General features: G+C 46.3%; 1 protein-coding gene across 3 annotated transcripts in view; it reads left to right on the top strand.

Moving 5' to 3' along the window:
- The first annotated feature begins 3988 nt into the window (after positions 1-3988).
- PCDH10 (protocadherin 10) overlaps positions 3989-26716 on the top strand; it is a 62088-nt gene continuing 39360 nt past the window's right edge. For 2 of the 3 annotated variants that reach the window (XM_049769988.1, XM_049769990.1), the window contains exons 1-4: positions 3989-7799; positions 9559-9617; positions 10205-10311; positions 19564-19869. In XM_049769988.1, coding sequence (XP_049625945.1) covers positions 5046-7799; positions 9559-9617; positions 10205-10311; positions 19564-19869 — 3226 coding nt within the window. In that variant the 5' untranslated portion in view covers positions 3989-5045. Of the gene's footprint in view, positions 7800-9558; positions 9618-10204; positions 10312-19563; positions 19870-19966; positions 21314-26716 lie in introns of those variants that run through there. The other variant, XM_049769989.1, reaches the window with a different exon arrangement.

Genomic DNA, 26716 nt, shown 5'->3' with positions numbered 1-26716 from the left:
GTAACCAAAAAGTGGCATAGATAGCTTCTGTCTGTGTCACTCACTGGCCTTAAAGCTTTGCCCTTTACTGGCTAAGTCGGGCTACACGACTACAGATAAACGTTATTTCTCGGTTTCCCAAGAAAGGGCAACTCTGGGCGGCTCTTGGTTTGCTCTTTTTGTACTGGGGAATGACAAGTGAAAGAAATCATTGAGCTCCATTCTAGCTGCATATGGTATTTAAAAGACTCCTTATTGACTTTTTAAAATTCTTTTTTCCTCCATTAAAAAAAAATTCATCCTTCCCTCAAAGCATTGGGCACACTACAATAATAAGAGGCTTTAAAAACAAATTGCTTTCAAGTCACGTTTAATCACTGCAAACATTCCTTTATCCAAAGTTCCCCGGGCTGGGGGGGAGAGTAGAATAGAAGGAACCTCCTTAGTTTCAGAGGCTCTAACTAGGTAAAACAGTAAATGCAATGGTGACCTCATTAGCACCCCCCTTATTTATACAGTGCCCACTATGCCAACCCAACAACCAGGATTTTGATTTAGAAAACATTGACCTTGTAATCTCTCACGTTCCTATAACTATTAATCTCCCCCAAACACACACACACACACACACACGCATGCACACACAGACGCACTGTTATGTTTAAACATGAATTGGCAGTAGCAAAGATGCATGGGTGGGGTGAAAGCTTCTCTCTTCAGCTCCCTGTTTATGGAGTCAAGCAGATGTGGTACTATTGAGCTTCAGAGAAGCCATGGACCCACAAGGAGACTGTCAGATATAAAATCAAGGGTTCACTCAATCCAGGAGTGCATCCAAGAGAGAATGCAAAAAGACAAACAACAAGAAACAGGTGGATACTGTCTTGTCGACAGAACTAAGGGGCAAATAGACCCACAAATCCATTGCCCTTAAAAGGCATTTTGGGGAACACATCGAAAGGGTTTTGTGGAAAAAGGTGGAAAAGCAGGAACAGTTCTTGGTTCCAGGCCAGGGAGGCCGAGAAGGTTCCAAGCCAAGACAGTCTCGCCTGCAAGGAAAAGCTGGGCCAAGTGTCCTTGGCGGCAGCGACCCTGCCCGGGGCGCACAGAAGGGCTGGGCCTGGCTCCCTATCCTCGCCCCATCACATATCCTCCTACGGCGCCGTAGAGCCCTGGAATCAAAGGCGAGCCCAATGGAGCCTGACTGCGTTGACGCCGGTCTGGGCGCCCCCAAGAATTTCTGCAGAGCCCCCAGCCGGCAAATCAGGCCTAGCGCGCCAAAGTGTCATTCTGGCCTGATCTGAGCCGCTTCGGCCGCTAGGAGCCGCTGGTGACCCACGTTTGCAGAGAGAGACTCCTCCGGCGCCTCCAAAAAAAAAAAAAAAAAAGAAAGAAAGAAAAAAAGAAAAAAAGGCAGCTCAAGTGTGCAGTGGATGTAGTGATTATTTACAGGGAAATCTGGCCTTCTGCCACCTTCCCATCTCCACCCGAGGAGCTCCTGGGCGCTCGGCAGCACCTCCCCCAGACCCCCCACCACACGCACACACACGGAGCTCAAAGTTCAGCCGCATTTGGGGGAGCATAAACCCTGCTCCAACAGTTTGGAGATCTGCATGGTCAGATCCCGCGCACACACACGAATATACACACATATACACGGGCACGCTTGTGCACACACAAATACACACGCACTCGCGTGCCCAGATATACACGCGCGTGCACACCCATGAACACGGGCCCGCGAGCGTGTGCACGATCTCTTCTGAGTGTGCACACGAGAACACTCGCCAATTCCCAAAGGCTCCAGGAACCTGGGCTGGGGTGGGAAGGTTCAGGGGAAGGAAACGTTTAGGACCGATTCAGGCCTACCCGCAGCGCGCCGGGCAAGAGCGCACAAGAGGAAGATAGTGGTGCTGCGTCGCCGCCACCACCCGCTCCGGGGTAGCAGCCCCGTCTCCAGCCCGGTTCAGCTACAGGTTCCTTTTTCACGCCCGCCGCTCCCGACAGCGGAAAGCCTGGAACTGCAAGCGGGTAGCACCGGCGGCGATTTTACTGCAGCTGCGGAGGATCAACTGTTCTGCAGGCGTCCTTTGGCTTCCCAGCGACTCGGAAGCAAGGACCCACCTCCATCCAGCAAAGAGGCGCGGGATGGGGGGGGGGGGGGGGAATCAGACTCGCCCGGACAAGCCGCTTGTCTGTCTACACTCGCAGCTCAAGCACACTCGTTGCACTCTATTCCCTCGGGCGGGGAGCGATGCGCCACGTACCTCGTGTTCCCGCGGTTAGCGAGGTGCGACTCCCCGGCCGGCCCTTCCTGATCAGGACGCCGCCAGGGACCCTCCAGCCCAGCCCGACTGGCCGCACAGAGGGAGCCAAGGGGCTGGGGCAGACAGATCAACTGCCCGCTGCAGCTCGGGCTTAGGGAGAGAATTCGCGCTTGGCTCCAGGGCGGGGAGGTCTGGGGCCCACGCGCTCCATCGATCGTGCCTGTGTGCAGAGTTGGCGCCGCGTTTGCACTTGCCCAGGACCCCGGCGCGTGCAAGCGCCGCTGCTCTGGACCCCGCGAGTGGGCATTCTCGGGCGCGCGCAAAACCTCGTTGTGGGGGGGGGGCTTCTGGAGAAAGCGGGGGTCCTAGGGAGGGGATCTATCGGTAGCTCGAGCGGTGGAGCCCCGCCCGGGAGGGTGGAGGTGAGAGTAGAGAACGTGCCAGCGGGGCCACAGAAGCCCGCAACGACACACACTCGGATTCCGCGTGGGCACTTCTCTGGTGCGCGTGCACATGCAAGCACACGCATACACACACGCGCACACACGCGGGGGCGCGCACGCAAATCACACACACACACACACACACACACACACACACACACACACAAGCGGCGCAGCGAGCCAGTGTAAGCGGCCGCCAGACCGTTCTGCTGTTCCTGCAGGCTGGCTCCAAACTGGGCAGGAATTGGCCTCAATCTTGCATGGGGTGTAATGTGCTGGGTGCATCCCAAACAATCTGGGGTGGGGGGGAGATATAAAACGACAATGGCCCCAAGCTCAGCCTTGGGAAGCCAGGAGACACAGAGACCTCGAGGTGAGGTTCCTTGGCAAAGCCCGGGGGCGCGCCTGCATGCCCGAGGCTAGGGGAGTCTAGGCAGAAACTCCCGCGCCTCTCGAGAGACTCACCAAAGAGCTCCCAGTGCAAATGAGGACCGAGGGGGAATCGTGCATCAAATGTGGCGATTGCGGGGTGCGGTAGGAGCCAGGCATAGGGCTCCGCATCTGCAAGCGCGGCCGTCCCCCTTGGGCTATCCAGGACCCTTTGCATCCCCGGAGGCCACTCAGACCCTCTCAGCTCAGCGTTGAATAGGCGCCCCCGTGCACCATTTGGAAGATCCCCCCCACCACACACACACACACACACACACACACACACACACACACACACACACACTCACAACACGTCTCCACCAAAAAAACCCACGGGTGGCCATTCTTCAACTTTCTCCCAACCAGCCAGAGCCATCCGCGGTGATTTATTTCTATCATCAACTGCAAGGAAATACCTCCAAGAAAATAATCAGGATCCTAAACGTTGGCGTCATTGGAAACCCCGCTCCTGGGGGAGGAGAGCGGCTGCTATTCTGTTTTTGGTTCTTGGCTGATGCAAACTGGGGGAACCTCGCCATTCCCAGGGCATTCATTTACCTGTGGCTGGGGACCGGGAACTTTCCGCGGCGCGCGCGCGCAACCCCAGCCAGCCAGCGCTCGGGGAGCCGCGGGCGCTCCTCGCTTCTTACACTCACACTCACCGCGGCCGCGGGCGCCTCCCGGCTCCCCCCAACTCTCTCCCCCGAAGCTCCACCCCCACAGCTGCGTGACGCGCCTGCGGGACGGTGGCCTCAGCCAATGGGAGTGGGCAGAAGGGGCGGTGCTCGCCTCCCATTGGGGAACACAATGAGGGCGCTGAGCAAAAACAGACGCGCGGAGCGCTCGGAGCTCAGAAACGGGCCGCCGAGAGCATCCACTGGACTAGTGGCGGCGGTGAGGGCGGCAGCTGCGGCAGCTTCTTCCTGGGCCGAGGCGGGAGGGAGGCGGGCAAAGCTGGAAAGCGGTGAGAGAGAGAGAGAAAGAGAAGCAGCCGGGCTAGAAGAAGGGGAAAAAGGCTCGGTGAGGAAACATCCACCGGGAGAGAGAACCTGCCCATCCATCGCACTCCAGGGATGGCGGCGATGGAGACGGAGCGAGATGAGACCCTGAAAGCCAAAACATAAATAGAAAGAAGGGAGAGACAGAGAGAAAAAGAAGAGAGAGGGCAGAGAGAGAAATTGCCCACGAGGATCATGCATCCGGAGAAATGAAGAGAATGAAAGTTTTTTGCTGCAGAGCCCTTGTGTGCTTTTCTGGCACCCAATTCTCGGGCAGTCCTTAAGCCCCTTTTTGCCTTTGCCTGGCGTTGACATTCAGAGGCATGTTCGGCGGTGCCGGCCGCATCTCTTCTTCCTTCTCCTCTTCCTCTTCATCTTCCTCCTCCTCTTCCTCCTCCTCCTTCTCCTTTTCCTCCACCCACCATCAGCAAGAAGACACACCGAGGACAGTCTTGAAATACCGAAATCTCCTCCTTGGGATTTGCCAGCGCCGCGTTGCGCCAAGACTGTGGGAATAAAGGACGCTGACTATTGTATTATTCTTGCATGAATTTGTCAGTGGGAAGATTCCAGATGCGGGCAGGGGGACGCCTGTCACCCTTCCTGCGCTAAAGATTGAAAAATGAGGCTGGATGGGGCGGGGGGAAACCCTCAAATGAGGCAGCGAGAATAAGAATATTTTTTTTAATTTTTCCCCCTTAAAGGACAGAAAGCCACCACAGACAGCCCCCGTCCCTCCCCATAGCGCACACTTTGATTTGCTTGTTGTGTTTTGGTGTTGCCTTTATTTTTATTTTTTTATTTTTTGCCATTTTAATTTAATTTTATTTTTTTCTTCCCTTCCTGTGCCGGTTGGGGGAGGAAGTAAGTGGTCGGGTGGCTGACGGGCTGCTGGTGGGGGGGAGCTGCTTCGTTCCCCCCATCTGGAAATGATTGTGCTATTATCCTTTGCTTTGCTCTGGATGGTGGAGGGAGCCGACTGCCAGCTTCACTACACGGTGGAGGAAGAGCAGGAACATGGCACGTTCGTGGGGAATATCGCCGAGGACCTGGGCTTGGACATTACAAAACTTTCGGCCCGCCGCTTCCAGACGGTGCCCAACTCTCGGACCCCTTACCTGGACCTCAACCTAGAGACAGGGGTGCTGTACGTGAACGAGAAGATCGACCGCGAGCAGATCTGCAAGCAGAGCCCGTCGTGCGTGCTGCACCTGGAGGTCTTTTTGGAGAACCCGCTGGAGCTGTTCCGCGTGGAGATCGAGGTGCTGGACATCAACGACAACCCGCCCGCCTTCCCGGAGCCCGACCTCACCGTGGAGATCTCCGAGAGCGCCACGCCGGGCACCCGCTTCCCCTTGGAGAGCGCCTTCGACCCGGACGTGGGCACCAATGCGCTGCGCGACTACCAGATCACCCCCAACAGCTACTTCTCCCTGGACGTGCAGACGCAGGGCGATGGCAACCGCTTCGCCGAGCTGGTGCTGGAGAAGCCACTGGACCGTGAGCAGCAGGCGGTGCACCGCTACGTGCTGACGGCGGTGGACGGCGGTGGCGGAGGAGGAGGAGGTGGAGGAGGAGGCGGCGGCGGCGGCGGCGGCGGCGGGGAGGGCGCGGGCGCGAGCGCGGGGCTCCCCCCGCAGCAGCAGCGCACCGGCACGGCCCTGCTCACCATCCGCGTGCTCGACTCCAACGACAACGTGCCCGCCTTCGACCAGCCCGTCTACACCGTGTCGCTGCCCGAGAACTCGCCCCCCGGCACGCTGGTGATCCAGCTCAACGCCAGCGACCCCGACGAGGGCGCCAACGGCGAGGTGGTGTACGCCTTCAGCAGCCACCTGTCCCCCCGCGCGCGCGAGCTCTTCGGGCTGTCTCCGCGCAGCGGGCGGCTGGAGGTGAGCGGGGAGCTGGACTACGAAGAGAGCCCCGTGCACCAGGTGTACGTGCAGGCCAAAGATCTGGGCCCCAACGCCGTGCCCGCGCACTGCAAGGTGCTGGTGCGCGTGTTGGACGCCAACGACAACGCGCCCGAAATCAGCTTCAGCACCGTCAAGGAGGCCGTGAGCGAGGGCGCGGCGCCGGGCACCGTGGTGGCCCTGTTCAGCGTCACAGACCGCGACTCGGACGACAACGGGCAGGTGCAGTGCGAGCTGCTGGGCGACGTGCCGTTCCGACTCAAGTCGTCCTTCAAGAACTACTACACCATCGTCACCGAGGCGCCCCTGGACCGCGAGGCGGGCGACGCCTACACGCTGACCGTGGTGGCCCGCGACGGCGGCGAGCCCTCGCTGGCCACCAGCAAGTCGATCCGGGTGCAGGTGGCCGACGTGAACGACAACGCGCCGCGCTTCAGCCAGCCCGTCTACGACGTGTACGTGACCGAGAACAACGTGCCGGGCGCCTACATCTACGCCGTGAGCGCCACGGACCGCGACGAGGGGGCCAACGCGCAGCTCTCCTACTCCATCCTCGAGTGCCAGATCCAGGGCATGAGCGTCTACACCTACGTGTCCATCAACTCGGAGAACGGCTACCTGTACGCGCTGCGCTCCTTCGACTACGAGCAGCTCAAGGACTTCAGCTTCCAGGTGGAGGCGCGCGACGCGGGCAGCCCGCAGGCGCTGGCGGCCAACGCCACGGTGCACATCGTGGTGGTGGACCAGAACGACAACGCGCCCGCGCTCGTCGCGCCCCTGCCCGGCCGCAACGGCACCCCGGCGCGGGAGCCGCTACCGCGCGCCGCCGAGCCGGGCTACCTGGTGACCCGCGTGGCCGCCGTGGACGCCGACGACGGCGACAACGCGCGCCTCACCTACAGCCTGGTGCGCGGCAATGAGCTCAACCTGTTCCGCCTCGACTGGCGCTCCGGGGAACTGCGCACCGCGCGCCGGGTGCCGGCGGGGCGCGACCCGCAGCGGCCCTACGAGCTGGTGGTGGAGGTGCGCGACCACGGGCAGCCGCCGCTGTCGTCCACCGCCACGCTGCTGGTGCCGCTGGTGGACGGCGCCGTGGAGCCGGCGGGGGCGGGCGGGCTCGGGGGGCCCGGGGAGGCGCAGCGCCCGGGACGCGCGGGGGGCGCGGGGAGCGGTGGCCTGGGCGGCCTGGGGGGCCTGGGCGGCGGCGGCAGCGGCGGCGGCGCCGAGACCTCGCTGGACCTCACGCTCATTCTCATCATCGCGCTGGGCTCGGTGTCCTTCGTCTTCCTGCTGGCCATGATCGTGCTGGCGGTGCGCTGCCAGAAGGAGAAGAAGCTCAACATCTACACGTGCCTGGCCGGCGACTGCTGTTGGTGCTGCTGCTGCTGCGGTGGTGGCCCGGGGGGTGGCGGCGGCGGAGGCGGCCCCGGGTCCGGGAGCGCGGGATGCTGCGGGCGCCAGGCCCGCGCCCGCAAGAAGAAGCTCAGCAAGTCGGACATCATGCTGGTGCCCAGCTCCAGCGCGCCCAGCAACCCGGCGCAGGTGCCTGTTGAGGAGGCGGGTGGCTTCGGCTCGCACCATCACAGCCAGAATTACTGCTACCAGGTCTGCCTGACGCCTGAGTCGGCCAAGACAGACCTGATGTTCCTGAAGCCCTGCAGCCCCGCGCGCAGCACGGACGCTGAGCACAACCCGTGCGGGGCCCTGGTCACCGGCTACAGCGACCAGCAGCCGGACATCCTGGCCAACGGCAGCATCCTGGCCACCGAGGTAAGGCTGCTTGGCCGGGCCGGCCGCCTGGCGTCTCCACCCTCCGAGAGCCTCCTGTAAGGCCGGTCCGGGGCCCAGGCCAGGGTTTAAGCAGCTGAGGAGGGCGTCTGGGTCTCAGTGGGAAGAGCCAGGGATGGGAGATTGCAGGACGCACGCCTTACCCCACCCTGGGTGTGGACCTGAGACTTTCTCTGCTTCTTGAATTGTTTTTTCTTCCTTCCCCCCACCCTCCAGCCTTCACCTGCAACACTCTCCTCCCTGGTTTTTGGCCTCCTCCTCCCTCCCACCACTGACACCCTTTTTCTTTCCTAAACTCCAGCTCTAAGCCCCGCCCTGCCGTTTGCACCACTTTTCCAGCCCCTCTCCAGTGGCCTTTTCCCTGCACCTCAACCTAGGTGGAGAGGGATAATCCTCAGGGCACCCTAGGCAGGCGGGAGGGGGGAGGGAGAGGCCACAGGGTCTCTTGGGCACACTTGGCAAAGCAAGGTCTTTTACTTATTTATTTATTTATTTATTTATTTACCTCCTCTTTGTGTTTGTCCCCAGGCGTGAATAAAGTTCATTCTGGTTTGTTTTATTTTATTCTGCTTTTCTTTGTTTACTTTCTTCATGTTTTTAGTCTCTTGTAAAAGCAAGCTCTAGCTTGTGTTGAACTTTGCACACAGTTGTGGAAACTCCACTGCATGTTTGAGAGCATGAGTTTGTGAGATTCCTGTGCTCCTAGCTCATGGTGGGGTGCACAAAAGCCTTCGGTCCAGTTTCTGCTTCTGGACAGCCTTTTACAGCCTCTCTGGAAGCTCAGCGACCACACAGTGTGAATTTGAATGAAGTTGCTTTGGCACACACCCCTGTTTAAACCTCATCCCAGGAAGGCTTAAAGGATGGTTGTATTGAATCTATCCTTTGGCTAAGAATCACCTTCTGGCTGCTGTGTTTGAAACCTTCCCTGCTTTTCTTCATCAAAGAATGTGCCTTGTCCATTTGGGGGTAAACGTGGCACAATTGGAAGGCGGGAGGTGTGCAGGGACTTTGATTTCTGTACAAGAATTTGGGCAGTCAAAGGCATGGCATGAAGATGTCACTAGAGGCAGGGTGGGATGGGTGTAAGGGCAGATGGAAGAAATCTTATCAACTCCACTTTGGGAAGGATATTTATTTAGGTTATAATCCGTAGATTGTATGGACTCACTTTCATGCCTATTTATTTGTACAGCGCATTTGTATCTTCACACAGTTGGAAAATAAACAGCAAAATAATTTCACAAAAGAGCCCCCCCCCCTTTTTTGCTTCTTTTTCTCTTTTGTCAATTCATTTGCACCTAAACACTTTTTGAGGCCACTGAAAACAAGACTGTAAAGGAGAAGCTGGCTGAGTCTGTTACAGAAGATAGTTAAGAGGCCTTGCATGAGATTATGGGCATCACCTATGGGAAAAGAAGGGTGAATCTCACACACATTAAATTAGCCTGGGTTCTCTGCATGTTTCTCTCCATATCTGAAAATGGTGATATGTAGGATGGCTGCAGTCCCTGTGGCTCTGATTCAGTAATTCCTGATCTGAGGTCTTAGGACCATTGGGAAATTCAGAAGAAAACAAAAAATATACACACATGCACACATACGCGTGCGCGCGCGCACACACACACACACACATGCACACACACAATTATTTAAGCTCCATTTAGTTTCTAACTTCAAATGCAGACTGAGTGAAGTCCTTAGCATTCAAATGCTCTTGATTTATTTATTTTTCTCCTAGACTAAGCACCAGCGAGCAGAACTCAGCTATCTAGTTGACAGACCCCGCCGAGTAAACAGGTATGCAACCTTGCCCACCACCTCACTTCTCTGCATGGTCTCTGCACAACTTGCAGGCTCTAGAATAGGTGCGAGGCATTGTAGGCTATTCAGAGCAGGAGTGATGCATCACACTTATTCCTGCATAAGGAAAATGTCTCTAGAGTTTGCAGACAGACGGTGCATAAATTCAGAGCCTTTACCCATGAATTCAGGGAAACCCTTTGTCCTATAAAATATCTGAGCTAGATGGGGCTCTGGTTTCCCACCTGGGAACAGCTGAGTATTGGACAAAGTCTAAGTCACAATTCCTGAGGAAGGTCTACATCTGCTCTGTGAAAAGAGCAGCATGCATTGTTAGCATGCCCTAACTTGGTTCCTAAACTTCCCCTACTGAGGCCTCCCTCAGAGTGCTGAGGTGCAGGTCCAGAGAGTTGCACCTCAAATGGCTCCAACTAGTTTCCCTCCTCAGTGCTCACCCCATGAGCTCTCTGCTAATCTGCAGCTACAGTCAGTGACCATGTGGTGGCACATGAATGTTTCCTGTTTCTTCACCTCTTTTTGTTTTATTTTCTTCTAATATCCACATTTTTTTTCCCTGCTTCTAGTTCTGCATTCCAGGAAGCCGACATAGTAAGCTCTAAGGACAGTGGTCATGGGGACAGTGAGCAGGGAGATAGTGACCACGATGCCACCAACCGCGGCCAGTCGGCTGGTAAGTGTACCAAGAGCTCTCAGAAGGCTGACCTTGAAAGTTCCATTTGGCTCAGTGCTGCTTCTTTTTGTTTGAATGGAAAGACCTAGAAAGAGTAAAGTTCTGAGGCCTGACACTTCTAGGGAGAAAGAATGGGGGTCATGCTTGGGGAAGATCTTACGGCATTGAAGAGGGTTGTAGTCATAGATGTGATTTGGGAGGGTTCAAGTCAGAAACTCTGCATGGACTGCGTGAAACTATGAGAGAGTCCTTTGGAATGTAATGCAGATGTGTTTGTTGCTGTTGCTGTTGTTGTTGTTGTTGTTGTTGTTGTTTTAATGAGCTAGTTCAGCCCCCAGTCTTTGGTCCATTAAAGTGCTGTTAGACTTTGGTTGAGGATGTGGTCACCAGAGATGAATGACACCTTTACTCTGCACAAGTCTCCAGGCAGGTCTATGTTTTGGCTCTAGAATCTTGGTTTCTGGTTCTGTGGAGCAATTACTTTTGCTGGTTACCAGGAGTTGTCTGAGAGAAAGATAGAGAGAGAATATATAGAGAGTGATAGAAAGAGAGATAATGATAGTCAGAGGAAAGAGAGCCCTCAGGAGGGAAAGCAAGGTTTCCTCCTCTTGCCCTGACTGATACTGGGTATCAGTATCAGACAGATACTGATATCTTGAGTCCCCACCTATGTTTCTTCTAAGTCCTTAGTTTTCTGAGAGTCTCAGCAGAGCTCATGGCCTATTGAAAGCTCAGCTCTGCTCACAGTGCTTGTTCTCTGGGTTCCAGGGTAGTTACTGATGCCTTTCTAAAGGCATAGCGACCTCTAATTTCATTTTACTCATTTTACATTTTTCTTTAGAAACTGACTCCTTCAGTTGTCTCAGAGATTGAGAACACTCTCTTGGTATTTAACATTCTCAAATATGAACCGTTCAACATAAGACAAATCTTCTTTTTTATTATTATATATATATATATATATATTTGGTTTTTGGGTCACACCTGGCAGCGCTCAGGGGTTACTCCTGGCTGTATGCTCAGAAATCACTCCTGGCAGGCTCAGGGGACCATATAGGATGCCAGGATTCAAAGCACTGACCTTCTGCTTGCAAGGCAAACACCTTATCTCCATGCTATCTCTCTAGCCCCAAGACAAATCTTTTTATCAAGTTTGGCTTTCCTGCCTTTCTTGGTACTCTCATCTCTGATGGGTCCTAGGTGACTGTTTCCTTTTCTGCCCTCCACCTCCCCACCACATTTTATATTTGAAGGCCCTGCAAAAGTGGCAAAGGAAGCCACGTCCTGTCACTTCCCCGAATGCCCCTTCACCCTGTACCACTTGGTCACAGTTTCCTATCACTAGAAATTTCGGTGTGATTATGGTGAGGGACCAGGGTCCCCATGATGGAAGCAGCGTTGATTCTGTGATCACCCCACATCCCTGGCTGGCTTACACCAAGGGTGAGGCTAACTGTAAAAGGGACTAGAATGGTAGGACCCAGAGCCTTGCACCCTGGGGTGCAGCCAGCCTCTCCCTAGGCAGGGGAGAGGGTGAGCTGTGGTTCTGCTCAGGCCTTGGGAAGCAGAGGCTGTGGAGGGCCAGCTCAAGGCTCTCTTTATCTTTCTGTGTGTCATTAATATGCGAACCTAATGAGAGTCCGGGCTGCCAAGAATACCACCCCCCTTCCCTGCCCCTCACAAGCCATCACGCTCAGTGAACAGAGCATCTATTTAGTGTCTGGGAACCTGACAACAAACCAGAGCTTGCCAGAAGTTTCTATTGGAGGACAAAGTCCCTTTCAGTTTTGGCCTATATATGGCGTATGATTTATTGTTATCTTTTAACACACTAGAGTCGAGAGAATCGTCCCTTTCTGTTCTTTGCTCTGCGTCTCTAATGGACACACACCGGCCTTGGAAAACTTTGCAAACAAAATGGGGAATATTTGCAAAGACTTCATGGCAGGTTTCTCTGGAGGATTCTGTTCTTTTCCCACTCTGCCCGCTCTCTGTTCTTCCTGCCACCCCCACCCTGAAGCATCCCCATCTCTGTGACTGTGAACATTTCAATTAGTTTAGTCCCTCAGACATAATGAGCCATATCAAACCAGTGAAGAAAGGAAAACTGAGAAACCTCTGGAAAAAAAAATGTTCCAAGTGGAGAAGATGAATGTCCTTAGTTGGGGTCCTTTGCAGACAGGCATAGTGCCCCCTAGAGTGATGTTTCTTCTCTCCCCTGGACGGAGGTGTCAAAGCATCCAGCACTTTCAAATGCCATGCTGCCCTGGAGGGACCCCACCTAAGAAGCAGGGCAAGTTGCAGCTTTAATCAAAGTGGCACCGATTTCACATGTAGCCTTCTGGAATGTGGACCAAAATCACTGGCCTCATCATGTGCTTCATTAGCAGGCAGCATCCCCTCTCTCTACTGGGGACAATCATGGCTATTTGGGGATGCTAAGCGCACACTCTGCCCTGAGTCCTCGCCCCTCTCTGCATAACCAGTAGGGCCATTGTGTTGGATTTTACTGGCAGGAGCAACCTGAGTGCGTTTCTTTCTGCAGGCAGAAAACAGAGAATTCTAAAACTTATTTAACTAATGATTCTTTCCACTACAGACATCATAAACTTTCCACTACAGCAATAATAAACCTCACACAAGTTCTGGGCTATTTTCTCATCATTAAGATCTTTGCACCTGCTTTATTTCCTCCAAACCAAGAGCCTAGTCCTGGTGCTCTTCTAGTGTTAAAAAATGTAAGAAATACTGTCTGGTCTGGGATATTGTTTTTCAGAGGGAGGAAAGAAAGTGTCTCACTAACAGAAAAGACACTACTGCTTAAATAAAATTGAGGGAAAGTTCAAAGAATCAAGGAAAAACATCTATCTTTGTCTTCCTCTCAAAGTCTCTTTCTTCCTTTTTATCTCCCTTTTTATTTCTACCCTTCTCTATTTTCCTCTCACTTCCTTTTTTTGTTTCTCCTCCCCCTCTCTTCCTCTTTTCATTTTCCTTTCTCTCCCTCTTTTTTCTCCATCTTCTCTTTCTCTCTTTTCACTCTTTTCTTTCTTCCATCTCTCTTATTTTCTTATTCCCTACTTCTCTCCTTTTCCCCTCTCTTCTCTCTTTTCTGTCTCTCTCTCCCACTTTCTCTTTCTTCCCTCCTCTGTTCTTTCTCTCTCTTCCTCTTTTCCTCTCTCATTCCTTCTCTTCTTTCCCCTTCTCTCTTTTCTTTTCTCTTTTACTTTATTCCACCTTATACTACATCCCAGACTGCTCAGCTTCACCTCCTCTCTACCTCTGTCCCTCTCCTGTGCCTGCTCATGATCCTTCCCTTTCTTCCATTGCCCCATGGACAGTTTTCTTCCTTTTCCTTTCTGTGCCCAGCCCTGCCTCACTGCCTCATGAGCCTTTTGAAGCCCAATATTGTTCATAGAAAGGCTTTAAGCCTGGCAGCTACAGGGCAGGATACCCCACATGAGCTGCTTCAGTGTTTCAGTCTCCCCCCACCCCCACACACAAGGCCTGGGCCTTGCCCACTGCACTGGGCACTCTCTCTCTCTCTCCTTGCCAAGGTGCTTTCTATGTTTCTTGGGGCTCTATTGACATACTGGTTAAATATGGCAAAAGGCCAAGACCATGTGGTCAGTGCAGGCATCAGCCATCACAAGAAGGAAAATGGATTAATCATCACGGAAATTGCCCAAAAACATTCAAAGGGGACTTAAATGAAATATTATTACCATGCTTATGTATCGCCTCAGATTACAAATGGACTCCTTTGCTAGCCCAGAATAATACTGTGGCACATTTAGGTGCCCATTCTTAAACATATTAATATTGCCAGGGTTGTATTAAAGGAGACCTATGTAGATAGAAGATGCTTTTCCCCCATTCATTACATTCATACTATGTGCATAGAGAGCTAAGATGAATTATCACATGCTTCAAAGTTTGCCCCTTCAAAGATGAATTGACAGAGAACCACTAATTCTCATCCGATCATTCCTGGTTAACTGGTTTCCCTGAATATAGTCTAGTTTCTCTTCCTGTAATTGATTTTTCTTTCTGTTGTAAGGGAGTTAGTTTGGGATTTCATCTTTTTTAACAAATGGTTATGAGATCTATACATGAAACAAGGTCAAATTGCAGCTGTAAATTTTAAAATGTTTTGAATTACCACAATTTCAAACAAATACTCATAGACTATATCAAGTCACTAGGCCATTACTACAATTCCAAAGCATGAAGGACTTTTCCTTTCTAACTCCATTATAAGACTTTTCCAAATAAGTCTTTTCCCTTCCTAACTCCATTAAGATGTTTTTAATTGGGGTGAATTAGCTTTTGATATTTAAGAATAAAATTAATGAGGGGACGGAGAGATAGCACAGCGGTGTTTGCCTTGCAAGCAGTCTATCCAGGACCTAAAGTGGTTGGTTCTAATTCCGTCCCATATGGTTCCTCGTGCCTGCCAGGAGCTATTTCTGAGCAGATAGCCAGGAGTAACCCCTGAGCGCCGCCGGGTGTGGCCCAAAAATCAAAACAAACAAACAAACAAACGAAATAAAAGAATAAAGTTAATGTACACCATATTTGCAAAACTGATGTGGGTTTCTGATTAAAAGAGAAATCTTTTACAATTTTGAGAGATTTAGAATAAGAAAAGTCATATAAGACAAAATATGAACATAAATTGGAAAATTTATAAACAATTTGAAAGATGATGGGAGAAGCATTTTTGATGTAAATATTTTGATTTTTAATGACTTATAATGAAGGAACACTCTAAGCTTATTTTACTAAAAATTATTTCACTTTCTGGGATTTTAATCGGTATCACTTAGCTGTGCAGTGTTAAGTGTCTAAAAGAAGAAAGGAAATTTTTTCAAACATTGAGTGTTGGTTTTGTTTTCTTTTCTTTTTTGTTGTTGTTTAGTTTTGGGGCCACACTCGGTGACAGTCAGGGGATACTCCTGGCTATGTGCTCAAAAATCGCTCAGGGCTTGGGGGACCATTTGGGATGCTGGGAGATCGAACCGCGGTCTGTCCTAGGTCAGCCGCGTGAAAAGAAAATGCCCTACCACTTGCACCACTGCTCTGGCCCCCAGTGTTGGTTTTCTTTGAAATTTATAAATCATAGTTATTTTTAAATAAGAGTTTTTGTTAGTACAATTGAAATGTATACATGATGCTATAGTCTGACATTTTCCAGAGAGAAAAAAAAAAAGCCTAGACTGAATGCAAGTTTATTTCTGATTCCACAATTTGTGCTGAGGGCTATAGATCTGCTTCTTACTATAAGGGACAATCTACTTGCCTTTAAAAAGGGATACATTTTAAAATGTGTCTAAATATATCTTTGCATAATAGGCAGTCTATCACATCAGCTGTCAAGCCTTACAGCACAGATTATTTCTGAGAAATAAAAAAAAAATAAATAACTTGAAAAAGAATTTGCAAGTTAAACATATATATTGAAAAAATTCTCCGAATTGCCCAAATTTCAGAGCTAAGATTTGGCCTGCTGTTTTGTGGATGCAAAAAATCATAAAATTTCTACAGTAAGGACATTTGATGGAAAAAATATCAAAATCACGTTAAACTTACTCTCTTGGAAGACTTCAGTTAGGGGTCATTGAAAAATTCTTTGCAGGCCAGAGAGATAGCTAGTGTTCAGGTGATCTGGGTTTTAGGCAGTCCAACCTTTGGGTGCCCAAACATCGCGCTGAGAGTGTGATACTAGTTGACAGAACCAGAAAGGAGCCCTTAGCTTTGCAGGGTCCGTGGTCCCAGAACAACAACCAAAAAAATAATAATAATAAAATAAAAGTCAAATTCCTAGACTTATGAAAAAACATAGATTTCTCATGACTTTTAAGGTTTACTTTACCTGGCCATGATGCTTATTAAAATAATATATTTAGTGGAACCATACAATCATTGTATAAATGAAATAGTAGTAGCCTGCCAATTGTACCCTGAAGTAAGGATCTGTAATGGGGAAGTAACATCTATTTTGTTCTCAAAACAATTATCTACAAGACAAATGGAAAATCCATTTTCAACCAGCGGAAGTACTGCTTTTTTTCAATGTGTCAATCTATTACCTTATTTTTTAGTTTTGCCTCTTGGCTCTCTTCCCTCAGGAGAAGTGGCAACCCTGTTTTACCAGTAAAAGCAGGTGCAAACAAAGTTTATCTTATAGTCTATTTCAAAGAAACTGTATTATTGCTCTGGGATTTCCACCTCACAATGATCAGTTCATAAATATATTAAGTATATTACTTAAAGTGCTTGTTTCTGATTTATCAATATTCTTAAGATAAAAACATCATCTCACTTTTACGTAACATATATTGTTTGTTTGTTTTGAGGGTCACACCTAACAGTTCATCAGGGGTTACACCTGGCTCTATGCTCAGGATTTATTCCTGGGAGTACCCAGGGGACCATATGTGGTGCCTCAGATCAGTGCCTTGCAAGCCGGTGCCCTCCTGCTGCACAATTGCTCCTATCTGATATACGTTTTTCAAAAATTATATATAGATATTGGGGACTGGAGAGATAGCATGGAGGTAGGATGTTTGCCTTGCATGCAGAAGGACAGTGGTTAGAATCTTAGCATCCCATATGGTTCCCCGAGCCTGCCAGGAGTGATTTCTGAGTGTAGAGTCAGGAGTAATCCCTGAGAGCTGCCGGGGTTACAAAAAAAATTATATATATTACAGATTCTCAACTTATAGGAACTTTCCTACATTTTAGGATGGAATTTTAATTGCTCTAATAATCAAAAGTTGAACAGACCTGATTTCTTTCTTTTAATATCTTTTATTATGATTACAAATATGACAAACCTGATTTCTTTAAGAGAAGAATTCAGATGCAACTGAGTATAACCTGCCCATCAAAACAAGTTCTGCTAAAGTAACTTCTCCACCTGATCAAACATCTTACTACTGAAGGTTAAGAAACAAGTTCATTAAAACATTTCTGTGTGAGACTATCCTATTACAAACTAGCAGACTACTTGTATGCAAGTGGTCAAATAAAAAAATGGGGATGGCTATTATGAGGCCCTCTGTGATCTGTTGAAACTTTTATTTATCAGTCCAGTGAGGGATTGCAAATGTGCCCATCTCTGTCCATTCACATAGGATAAGGATGAGATTTCAGGAACAGAATTGTATTTAATATTGAACGTAATTGCATCAACTTCAAATGTAATTGAATGGTTCTATTTTAAAATATTTTAAAACATTTTAAAATATGTTTTATTTAAAATATGTTTTATTTTAAACAGCACTCAGTTTTTAACATTTTCTTTGAAAGTTTCACACTTTCAAACACCTTTTTCTCTCATGGTAGACGTGCTTCTATAGCCGGGACCTCCCTGCTATATTTGTGTTTCAAGGCTCTTCTCCAGGCGTTTTTTTATGCCTTCCTACATTCCTTCCTGTGGATTTACTTTAAAGCGCTCAGTTTCCTTGGAGGAGAGAAAAAACAGTGACAAAAGTCCCTATGCTGTTTCCAGGTGGTCCCTTCATCCCAGACACTGATTCTTCTCAACACTTCCACTCATCAGTAATTTATTTCCTTGAAAATTATCAATGAAATATTAACATAGTAGATGTCAGACTTGCCATTCCACCACTTAATTTCAAATTTTTTAAAATGTCATTCGAATGTGAGATTTACATAGAATAAGGTGCTTGGGGATATTTTGTTCAAACTCACCCACATAACTACTTCTAACGCCAGAGTACTAGAGAGTAATTTAGGCATTTATAACTTAGAAAGAGTATTTTCTTTAATGTATTAATCTGCACTAAAACAAACTTGATATAGTTTCACAAATAGGTGGGTTGGTATCAGACAAAATGCCATCAGGAATTTTTAAAAGAAACTCACCCAAGAGCTTAGATGTCTCCTGATACTTATAGATGAGTTAGGTATGTTCATTACGTAAATATTCCTCAGGCAGTTAAGAAAGCATCTCTAGTCTCTCCTGACTAGCTCACATCCCAGTCTTTCATACAGAAAAATCATGCTTTGGTTCTTTAAAACGATCCTGCTTTTAAAATAGGATCCATAAATACACCACCCTGTAAAAGAATTCAAATGTGGGCCAAAGCGACAGCACAGATTTTAAGGCATTCAACTTGTTTGCTGCTGACCCTGGTTTCATCTCCTATATCACTTAAGCTTCCCTGAGCCCTGCCAGGCAGAAGCCTGGAGCACTGCTGGGTGTGGTCCACCCTCCCTTAATTCAACTACATTCTGGATTTTGATATTTATGTACATTACCTCAATGTACTAATGATCCAATTGAGTAGGAAATAGTACTTTCCTGTGTGCAAAACTGTTATGCTTTGTTTGAGAGACTGAATGGTGCTTTTTGAGTCAGAGTCATATTATTATTTCACTGCGTGTGCAGTCTGGGAGACAGTGGAACCCTATCAACCTTGGGAATGCAGGTGACCTGGGCTGGGTTGGGGACAGGCAGGTTAGTGTCCATGGAGCCAGAGTGAGCAGTAAAACATTGATATGCCAATAGTGCCTGTGGCCCACTCACAGGGCACCTGGTTCTGTGGTGTCTACCCTCGTTACAGCCATTTATCCTGGTCTTCTGCAAGGTGGAAAAGATGTGGAGTGCTGAGGAGTTGCTAGTAACAGAAGCTACTGGACGGAAATAGTATTTAGGAAACATTTTGTGAGAAACCCAAAATGTGTGACATTTGGTTCCTGATGGGATCACACTTGCTCAGGATTCTTTCCTGTGCCACAACATTCCTGCAGTCTGTGAATTCCCTCCTTCTCCTCTAACCTCAGCTCTCCTCACCCAAGCAGGACCAGTAACTCAAAACTAAAATGCTTCCTTCTCTGAGTCTAAAACAAAAGTGCCAGTGCCAGCCAGCATTCCTCCATAGTAGATATTTAACAAACACAAGAGATTTAAAAACACTCGGGATTTTGCCCAAGAGAATTTTTTCCAAGAAAAAAATGACAAATATTTAAATTTTTTTAAAATCAAGATTTTTCCTTCCTAGTTTCTTATCTAATTTAGATCCAGCCTCCCCTTCCCACAGAAGCATCTTATCTCCTTCTTTCCCCTTTCCAATTCAATGCTGTTGAGATTTTGGGGTGCCTCCCGGAGAGACTAGATCAGGCTGCCTATGAGGATCCCTACTCCTGTAGCAGGGACCCCTGCAACTTGCCCTTCACCCTGGGCAAGTCTGCCAACCCGTGTCCTCGCCCCGTGTCCCTTCTCAGGCATGGACCTCTTCTCCAACTGCACGGAGGAATGCAAGGCGCTGGGCCACTCGGACCGTTGCTGGATGCCCTCCTTCGTGCCCTCCGACGGCCGCCAAGCTGCCGACTACCGCAGCAACCTGCACGTGCCAGGCATGGACTCTGTGCCAGACACCGAGGTGTTCGAGGCTCCCGAAGCGCAGCCAGGGCCTGAGAGGTCCTTCTCCACCTTCGGCAAAGAGAAGGCGCTGCACAGCACGCTGGAGAGGAAGGAGCTGGACGGGCTGCTTAGCAGCGCCCGTGCGCCTTACAAACCGCCCTACTTGAGTAAGTATCCCTCCCAAGGCTGCCTGGGGTGACCACGGGTGGGGCTGAGGGTCCCCACAACAGGCTCTTTGTGTTGTGTTTTGTTTTTGTTTTTTAGGGAAGGTAGCGTTGAGGTGGTTTTCAGAAAGCAGGACCAAAGAGACGGTGGGCTGCAGGCAGAACTCGACGGTGGGAAAATGAGTGGTTCTCCTGAGGAAGACAGAGAGACAGACAGACGGAGGCCTGGGGGATAGGACGCTGGTGGGAAGGGCCATATGCAGCGTTGGATGCTATGTGGGAGACACTGGCCGGTGGGCTTGCAGTCTACTCTGACAGTTCTAGACTCTCATGCACTCTGAGGGACTGGCTGTCGGAGGGCACACTTCTCTCGCTCTCTGGACTAGAGTGTTTCCCTTGGCTGTTGCCTACGCCCTCAGCTGATGATCTTGCCTCATCTTGGCATTGAGGCATCAGGCTCATCTCATAAATCTTGGCAGTTCTGGTATTGCCCTTGCAAGGTGGTTTGGTGGTTGGGGGCTAGTGGTCAGATCATGGAGGAGAATGGGAGAGGACATTTCATTCTTCTTCATTGATTGCCAGTGACTACCCAAATTTCCTGGAACTCTGAGACTCCAACAGTCCCACTCAGCTCTTGCAGTACTGGTACCATAGTCTCTGAGTAGATGCTTGTAGCAAGGTGCTGTGGATGGTAGAAAGGATTATCCTGGTTATTCGAGGCTGTATCAATTGCCTTTCCTGTGAATTGATGGACAGACCGCACAGACAATTTAATATTTTGGTGCTGCAACCATGTTAAACTAGCAGGAGAGAAGGGTAGTCCTACCATCGAGTCAAAGATGGTTCTAGCTGGTCTATCAGATAAAGATTATCTATCATTGTCTATCATTGTCCTTGGTCTACGTTTTCTGGTGCAAAACAATCTGGTATCATAAACCAGAAATAAAAGAGAGCTTGCAGATAGATAATGGTCATCGTTGATTTAGAAAATATAGATTTGGGGCCTGAGCAGTGGCATAAGTGGTAGGGCTTTGCCTTGCACTCACTGACCCACGACTTGACCCAGGTTTGATCTCCTGGTGTCCCATATGGTCCCCCAAGTCAGGAGCGTTTTCTGAGCGCATAGCTAGGAGTAACCACTGAGTGTCACCAGGTGTGGCCCAAAAAGAAAAAGAAAATTTAGATTTATAGGAGTTTGAAAAGTGCTAGAGGAACTTGTATTTGACCTAAAATGAATGAATGCAACTATGAAAGGCCCTGGGTTGAATGTATTGGAGATTTTCACTGGGCTTTGATCCTAAGAACAGATCTGCTTATAGGAGTGAAGCCGTCATCTGAGATGGGCATTCTGATAAGAGATTAATATTTCAATGATGTTGGATAAGAGGTTGTGATTTGTTTTTCAACATAATTTTAAAATAATCTTATTTTAATATGATGCATAGCATTTTTGTATTTCACTACTAGTGTTTAGTGTTAGCCTTATAGAACCCCGTAATTGTATCTCTTGGAATTACTGATATTTGTATATTAAAAGCATCAAATAAAAAGAGAAATTGAACACTTAAGGAGAAAGTATATGAATGTGTAAATCTAACCAAGGAGCAATTTGGATGGTGAAGTTCTAATATCAAATTCACACTTTGACACACACTAGCAAATTGAATTCCCTAAAATCAAGTTTGCATAAATGGAGCTATGAGAGACTCTGGGGCCCTCAACATGAAACCAGGAGTTTCCATTTTATTTATTGCTGAGTATCAATTTTTTCCAAATTTTCACATGTTTTCACTGTCATTCCACTTGAACTGTGAATACATATTGAAGAAATATTTTCAAAACTTCAATAACATCTAAGAGCTTTTGATTCAGTACCACTAAAATTTGTATTTCTAAATCAAACATGCACTTGCTGCTACCACAGATTAATGTGTGAGAAATGTCTTTTTCCCTGGTAATTTTTAATGAAAAAAATCACAATTATAATTTTATTAATAAAAGCATTAGGGCTAAAATTATTTTATTATATATTATCTATATATTACTTAGTATATATTGTTTTATTAATATCACTATGTGTTCTTCAGTGTTAGTTAACTTACAAATAAAAATTAAGGGTTTGGACCAAACTGTGACCTGAATGGAAAAAAATGTTATAAAAAGGAACTTTTGATTCTTATTCTCTTTAAATCTTCATACAATTTTAATTATGTCTGAAATTATTGAGATATCTAGTGGTTAACATCTTAAACTCATATAATTATCTTTCAAATGACATCATGGCCTTAATTTAAAGACACAGTCAATATTATGGACTATCTCGCTGGTAAAGTGAAAATTGAAAACTGAAACTATCCAGATCATTTTGCTCCCCAAATTTCTAAGAGTTAATCCTCTAAATTAAAAAACATGTCCTTGGACCAGAGTGATAGCACAGTGGTAGGGCATTTGCCTTGCATGCAGATGACTGAGCATGAATCTGGGTTTGATCCCCAGCATCCCTGTAGTCCCCTGAGCCTGCCAGGAGCAATTTCTGAGTGCAGAGCTGGGAGTAAAGCCTGAGTGCCACTAGGTATGGCCCAAAAACAAAAACAAAAAACAAACAAGCAAAAAAAGATTTCCCTTATGTACTTAAAGAAGCTAAAAATTGACACAAATTTCTTGCTATTAATCAGAATTTTAAAATAATTACTCAGGTAGCATTTTTTCCTTTTCTAAACATGTTTTGTTTTTTTACAAATGTCCTTTTTTTTGCTTAGAGGGTATATTTGTGCCGTATATTTATGTCATTACTTTTCTTAATAAAATTTGAAAATACTAAGGAGTCTGGTACAATTATAATTCATAATGCTAGGGAAATGATGACACACTTAGATTGTCATCTTTATCCATTTCTGTACCACTGACTGCTAAATTTCAAAAAGAAATCTACTTTTACCCACAGTAGATTTATAGGCCCACAAAAATGAAATTTTATTTTTTAGAAAAAAAATCTATATTCCCTTTTTATGTAATGCATAAAAGGATATCTAAAGGATAAATATAAAAAATCAAAGTATATGTTATACAACTTTTGAGAAGAATTTTATTGTGTGTGTCAGCAGTAATGTTGAGCTTCCCTGTTATTACTTACTAGCCTGTGCTGAATATTTCAAAGTATACCCTCTCTTAACTTGTTCTAATATAGTTGTGAGTGTGGATAGAGTATCAAATAAAGATGCTACCCTGAAAAGATCAATTAAAATGTAGAGAATATTGCTATCAGGTTAAAAAAAAATGTCAAAATTGTTTAGATTCATTCTAAAGTGGTAAGGACTGCCAACTAAGCATTTTACCTTTAATTTTTCTTCGAGCAGTAACTAGTAACTTAAGTAGTTGATTAAAAAAGTAGTTACGTTCAACACTTCTTTAAATGAAGAACAGATGCTCTATGAGATTTTAACATAGATAAAACAGTTTTATGACATAGAATTTTTTATCATGACAGTACCAAGAAAATTTTTTGAATTTTATTTTTTCACTTATGTTTGATTTTTAATTTTATTTTCAGTTGGGGGCCACCCCCAGCAGTGCTCAGGGCTTATTCCTGTCTCTGCCTCAGGGATCATGCCTGGTGGTGCTTAGGGAACCTTATCTGTCTAGGATCAAAACTGGGTCAGCCAAGTGCAAAGCAAGTGCCCTGTCTACTGTATTATCTCTTGTCCCTGTTTCAAAATTTAAATATAGCTGCAAAATTACATGATGAGGTATGTATTTAAAACTATTTGAATAGTCCCAGCCAATAAGGAATATAAAAATAATGTCAATTTGAGAACAGTTGATCAAAGTTGATAGTTCCCTAATTTAGTAATATCCAACAGTTAAAACATTTTTAGAATATATTTGCCTTTGATGTTGGCTTCAATTTTGCACATCATCTTTTAAGTTACTTTCATTTATTTGTATGCAGGGCATACCTAATAGTCTTACTCCTTGCTCTGTGCTCAGGACTCACTCCTGGTGGTGCTCAGGAGACCATTTACAATGTTGGGGAGTCAAAACTGGTTTAAGTACATGGAAAGAAAGTGCCATCTTCCCTGTAGGTTCTCTCTAGCCCCATTTCTCAAGACTTTAGATAGCAAGTAGAAATCAACTAAAACATTGCAGTACTAAAGGGCAAGGATTATTTGAAAATGTATTGATTTCTTGTTAGTAACGTAATTATCCCTAATGAAATGAAAATTATCAATAAGTAAGCAATAGAATTTCATCCTAAATGTACTCATTTAAAGATTTCTTTTATTGATTTAAAATGCCTTGCTATAAAATTAGTTGTATTGAATAGTGTGGTAAGACTATTGTCAGTGATTTTCTGGAAGGCAGTTGGACTATACTCACTTATCGTTAGGGTTTACTTCTGCTGAGGCTTGGAAGACCATATGGGGAGCCAAAGAACAAACCCAGCTTGGCCATATGCAAGGGAATTGGCTTATCTGCTGTACTATCTCACAGGGCCCTGACAGTGATTTTTATATATTAAATCCATTCAAACTGTTTTCTAATAGATAAGTTTACAGTAAACCCTTGAATTAGAAGTATTATGTTTTGGGGCCAGAGAGATAGCGTGGAGGTAAGGCATTTGCCTTGCATGTAGAAGGACGGTGGTTCGAATCCCGGCATCCCATATGGTCCCTTGAGCTTGCCAGGAACGATTTCTGAACATAGAGCCAGGAATAACTCTTGAGCACTGCCAGGTGTGACCCAAAAACCAAAAAAAAAAGTATTATAGTTTCCTCCTGCTTCAGTACCTACAATATTCATACATTCATTCTACTCACAGAAGAAATCACTCTGACCTTACTTTATTTGGTCAACTTTCGAGAACTTTTGAAGATTTCATTTTGATTGCAATACCATTGGTGTGCTTGTCTCTCTGTGTTTAAAAGTTCAATTTTCTGCCTCTCTCAAATAGATTAGCACACCATACCCTTTTTCAATTTTAACCCAACTGCCCCATCCCTCAGAGAGTCAGAACACAGTGATCACAGACCCTTCTTCCCATGACCTTCTTCGGGGAGAGATTTTGCATCTCTATGATTTCTGCAGAACACGACAAGCCTTTATTTGATTGAAACTCAACATCTTATGTTTTGTCACATGTCTTCTAATCCTCTTGCTGAGCTCAGACAGCCTTCTGGAGTTGCAATTTGTTTAATTCAGTAACGTGATAAGAGCATATATAGAATGTAAACTGAAATGCCTTTTCTTCTTGGTACGCAATTTCCTTATATTTAGATAAAGCTGCCAAGTATTTTCTCTGGGATTTGTCTAATTTTTAATATTGCCAATCTAGCACCATGTCATCAGTTCTTAAAGTCCCTAGATAAATGGTGTTATAGTTTGCCTTTCTCTCTCTTAGAATCTTCCATGCATAGCTAAGTGAATGAATAAATACTTTTTTTCATAATATTTTTATCTAGGAAATAGGTTCACTTTTATTTGCTTTTCCTCAAAATTGTGTTACTTTTTAAAACACCCTCCTTGGCAGTGTTTTGTTCTCTTACTATGAAATTAAGTCTGGGAGTTTAGTCGAAGAGCACGTTGGGGAAGAGATTTGCATCACAGCCCATCCTGGTTTGATCCCTGGCACTGTAAATGGTACCTGAGACTCACCAGAAGTGAACCATGAACGCAGAGTCAGTCAATATCTAGCTTTGTGTGCCCACTCCCCCACTAAAAGAGTTACATCTAGGTAAGTGAGGTTAGTTTTAATTCTTTTTCTTATTTTTTTAGTCCAACACTTTGAAACAGATTGGTCTTTTAAGTTCCTTCCAGTCTTTCTCAATTTTTATCAGTTCCTTTATTTAGAAATTAATGATTAATGTCTCATAGTCAAAAGATTTTAATCAAGTTGAGATGGTCATAAGAGTTAGAAGTCATGCTTTGCGCACAGTAGTCCAAAAACCTCAAACACATTAATCCAAAAACCAAAATTTAGTCCCCAAAACCTCATGTTTCCCTGGAAACTGTTGGGTATGACCCCAGACACCAAAAAAACCTAATAATAATAACATATGACTCACCTCAAACTGCAAGCAAATGATAAAAGGGAAAGAAATTTAACAGTATTATCACTAATACTGATATAAAATTGATATAAAAAACAAGCAGTTCAGATTTTTTAGTTAATTATTGCTATTATCTGTTCATTAAAGTTTATTCCACTCAATTTTCCTCCAAGTTCATCATCTATTCAATTGACATCATTGTACCTAGCTGATGGCATAATTGACTGATACCCCATAATTCTCTGTAAATGAGATCTTGAAACATGATTGCCTTTCTTCCTTAGCTGTGGGGTAACACATGACAAAGGCAAATCCTTCCAACAAGTGGCTATTCCTCTTGCATCTACAAATCTGGAAGTTTCTATAGACAGGTTTTACTAGTTCAGATGTCATTGTTTATCTGCAACTTATCACAATCACCTGTAATGTTGGCTTCTGAATCCATTGAAACTAGTTATTATATAATGCTCTCTAGGTATCTGATTCATTACCTAGGCGTGCATATTAGAAATGCTGAGTATTTATGTGATTAAAATGAATGGGTGGATAACCCTCTGCTGTCCAATTTTTCTGTCGTTTTGTATCATCCTCTGATTTACACAAATGTCCATTCACACATGTTTTGATATCTATAAGTGATATAGTTAAGTTAGTTTCTCTGTAGTCTGCTCTAGAAGAAATTGATTTTGAACTCACTCGAAATATTACAATGCATTCCATTTAGGTAGTTTTAAAAAATGTGATTATTCTTCAATTCTTGCATATTTTAAAGATTTTTTAATAACTTTTGATTGGTTCTGAAA

Source organism: Suncus etruscus, chromosome 3 (assembly GCF_024139225.1).
Source record: "Suncus etruscus isolate mSunEtr1 chromosome 3, mSunEtr1.pri.cur, whole genome shotgun sequence".
Taxonomy (NCBI): domain Eukaryota; kingdom Metazoa; phylum Chordata; class Mammalia; order Eulipotyphla; family Soricidae; genus Suncus; species Suncus etruscus.
The sequence above is the reverse complement of the archived record's forward strand: the minus strand, read 5'-3'. Positions and strand labels throughout refer to the sequence as shown.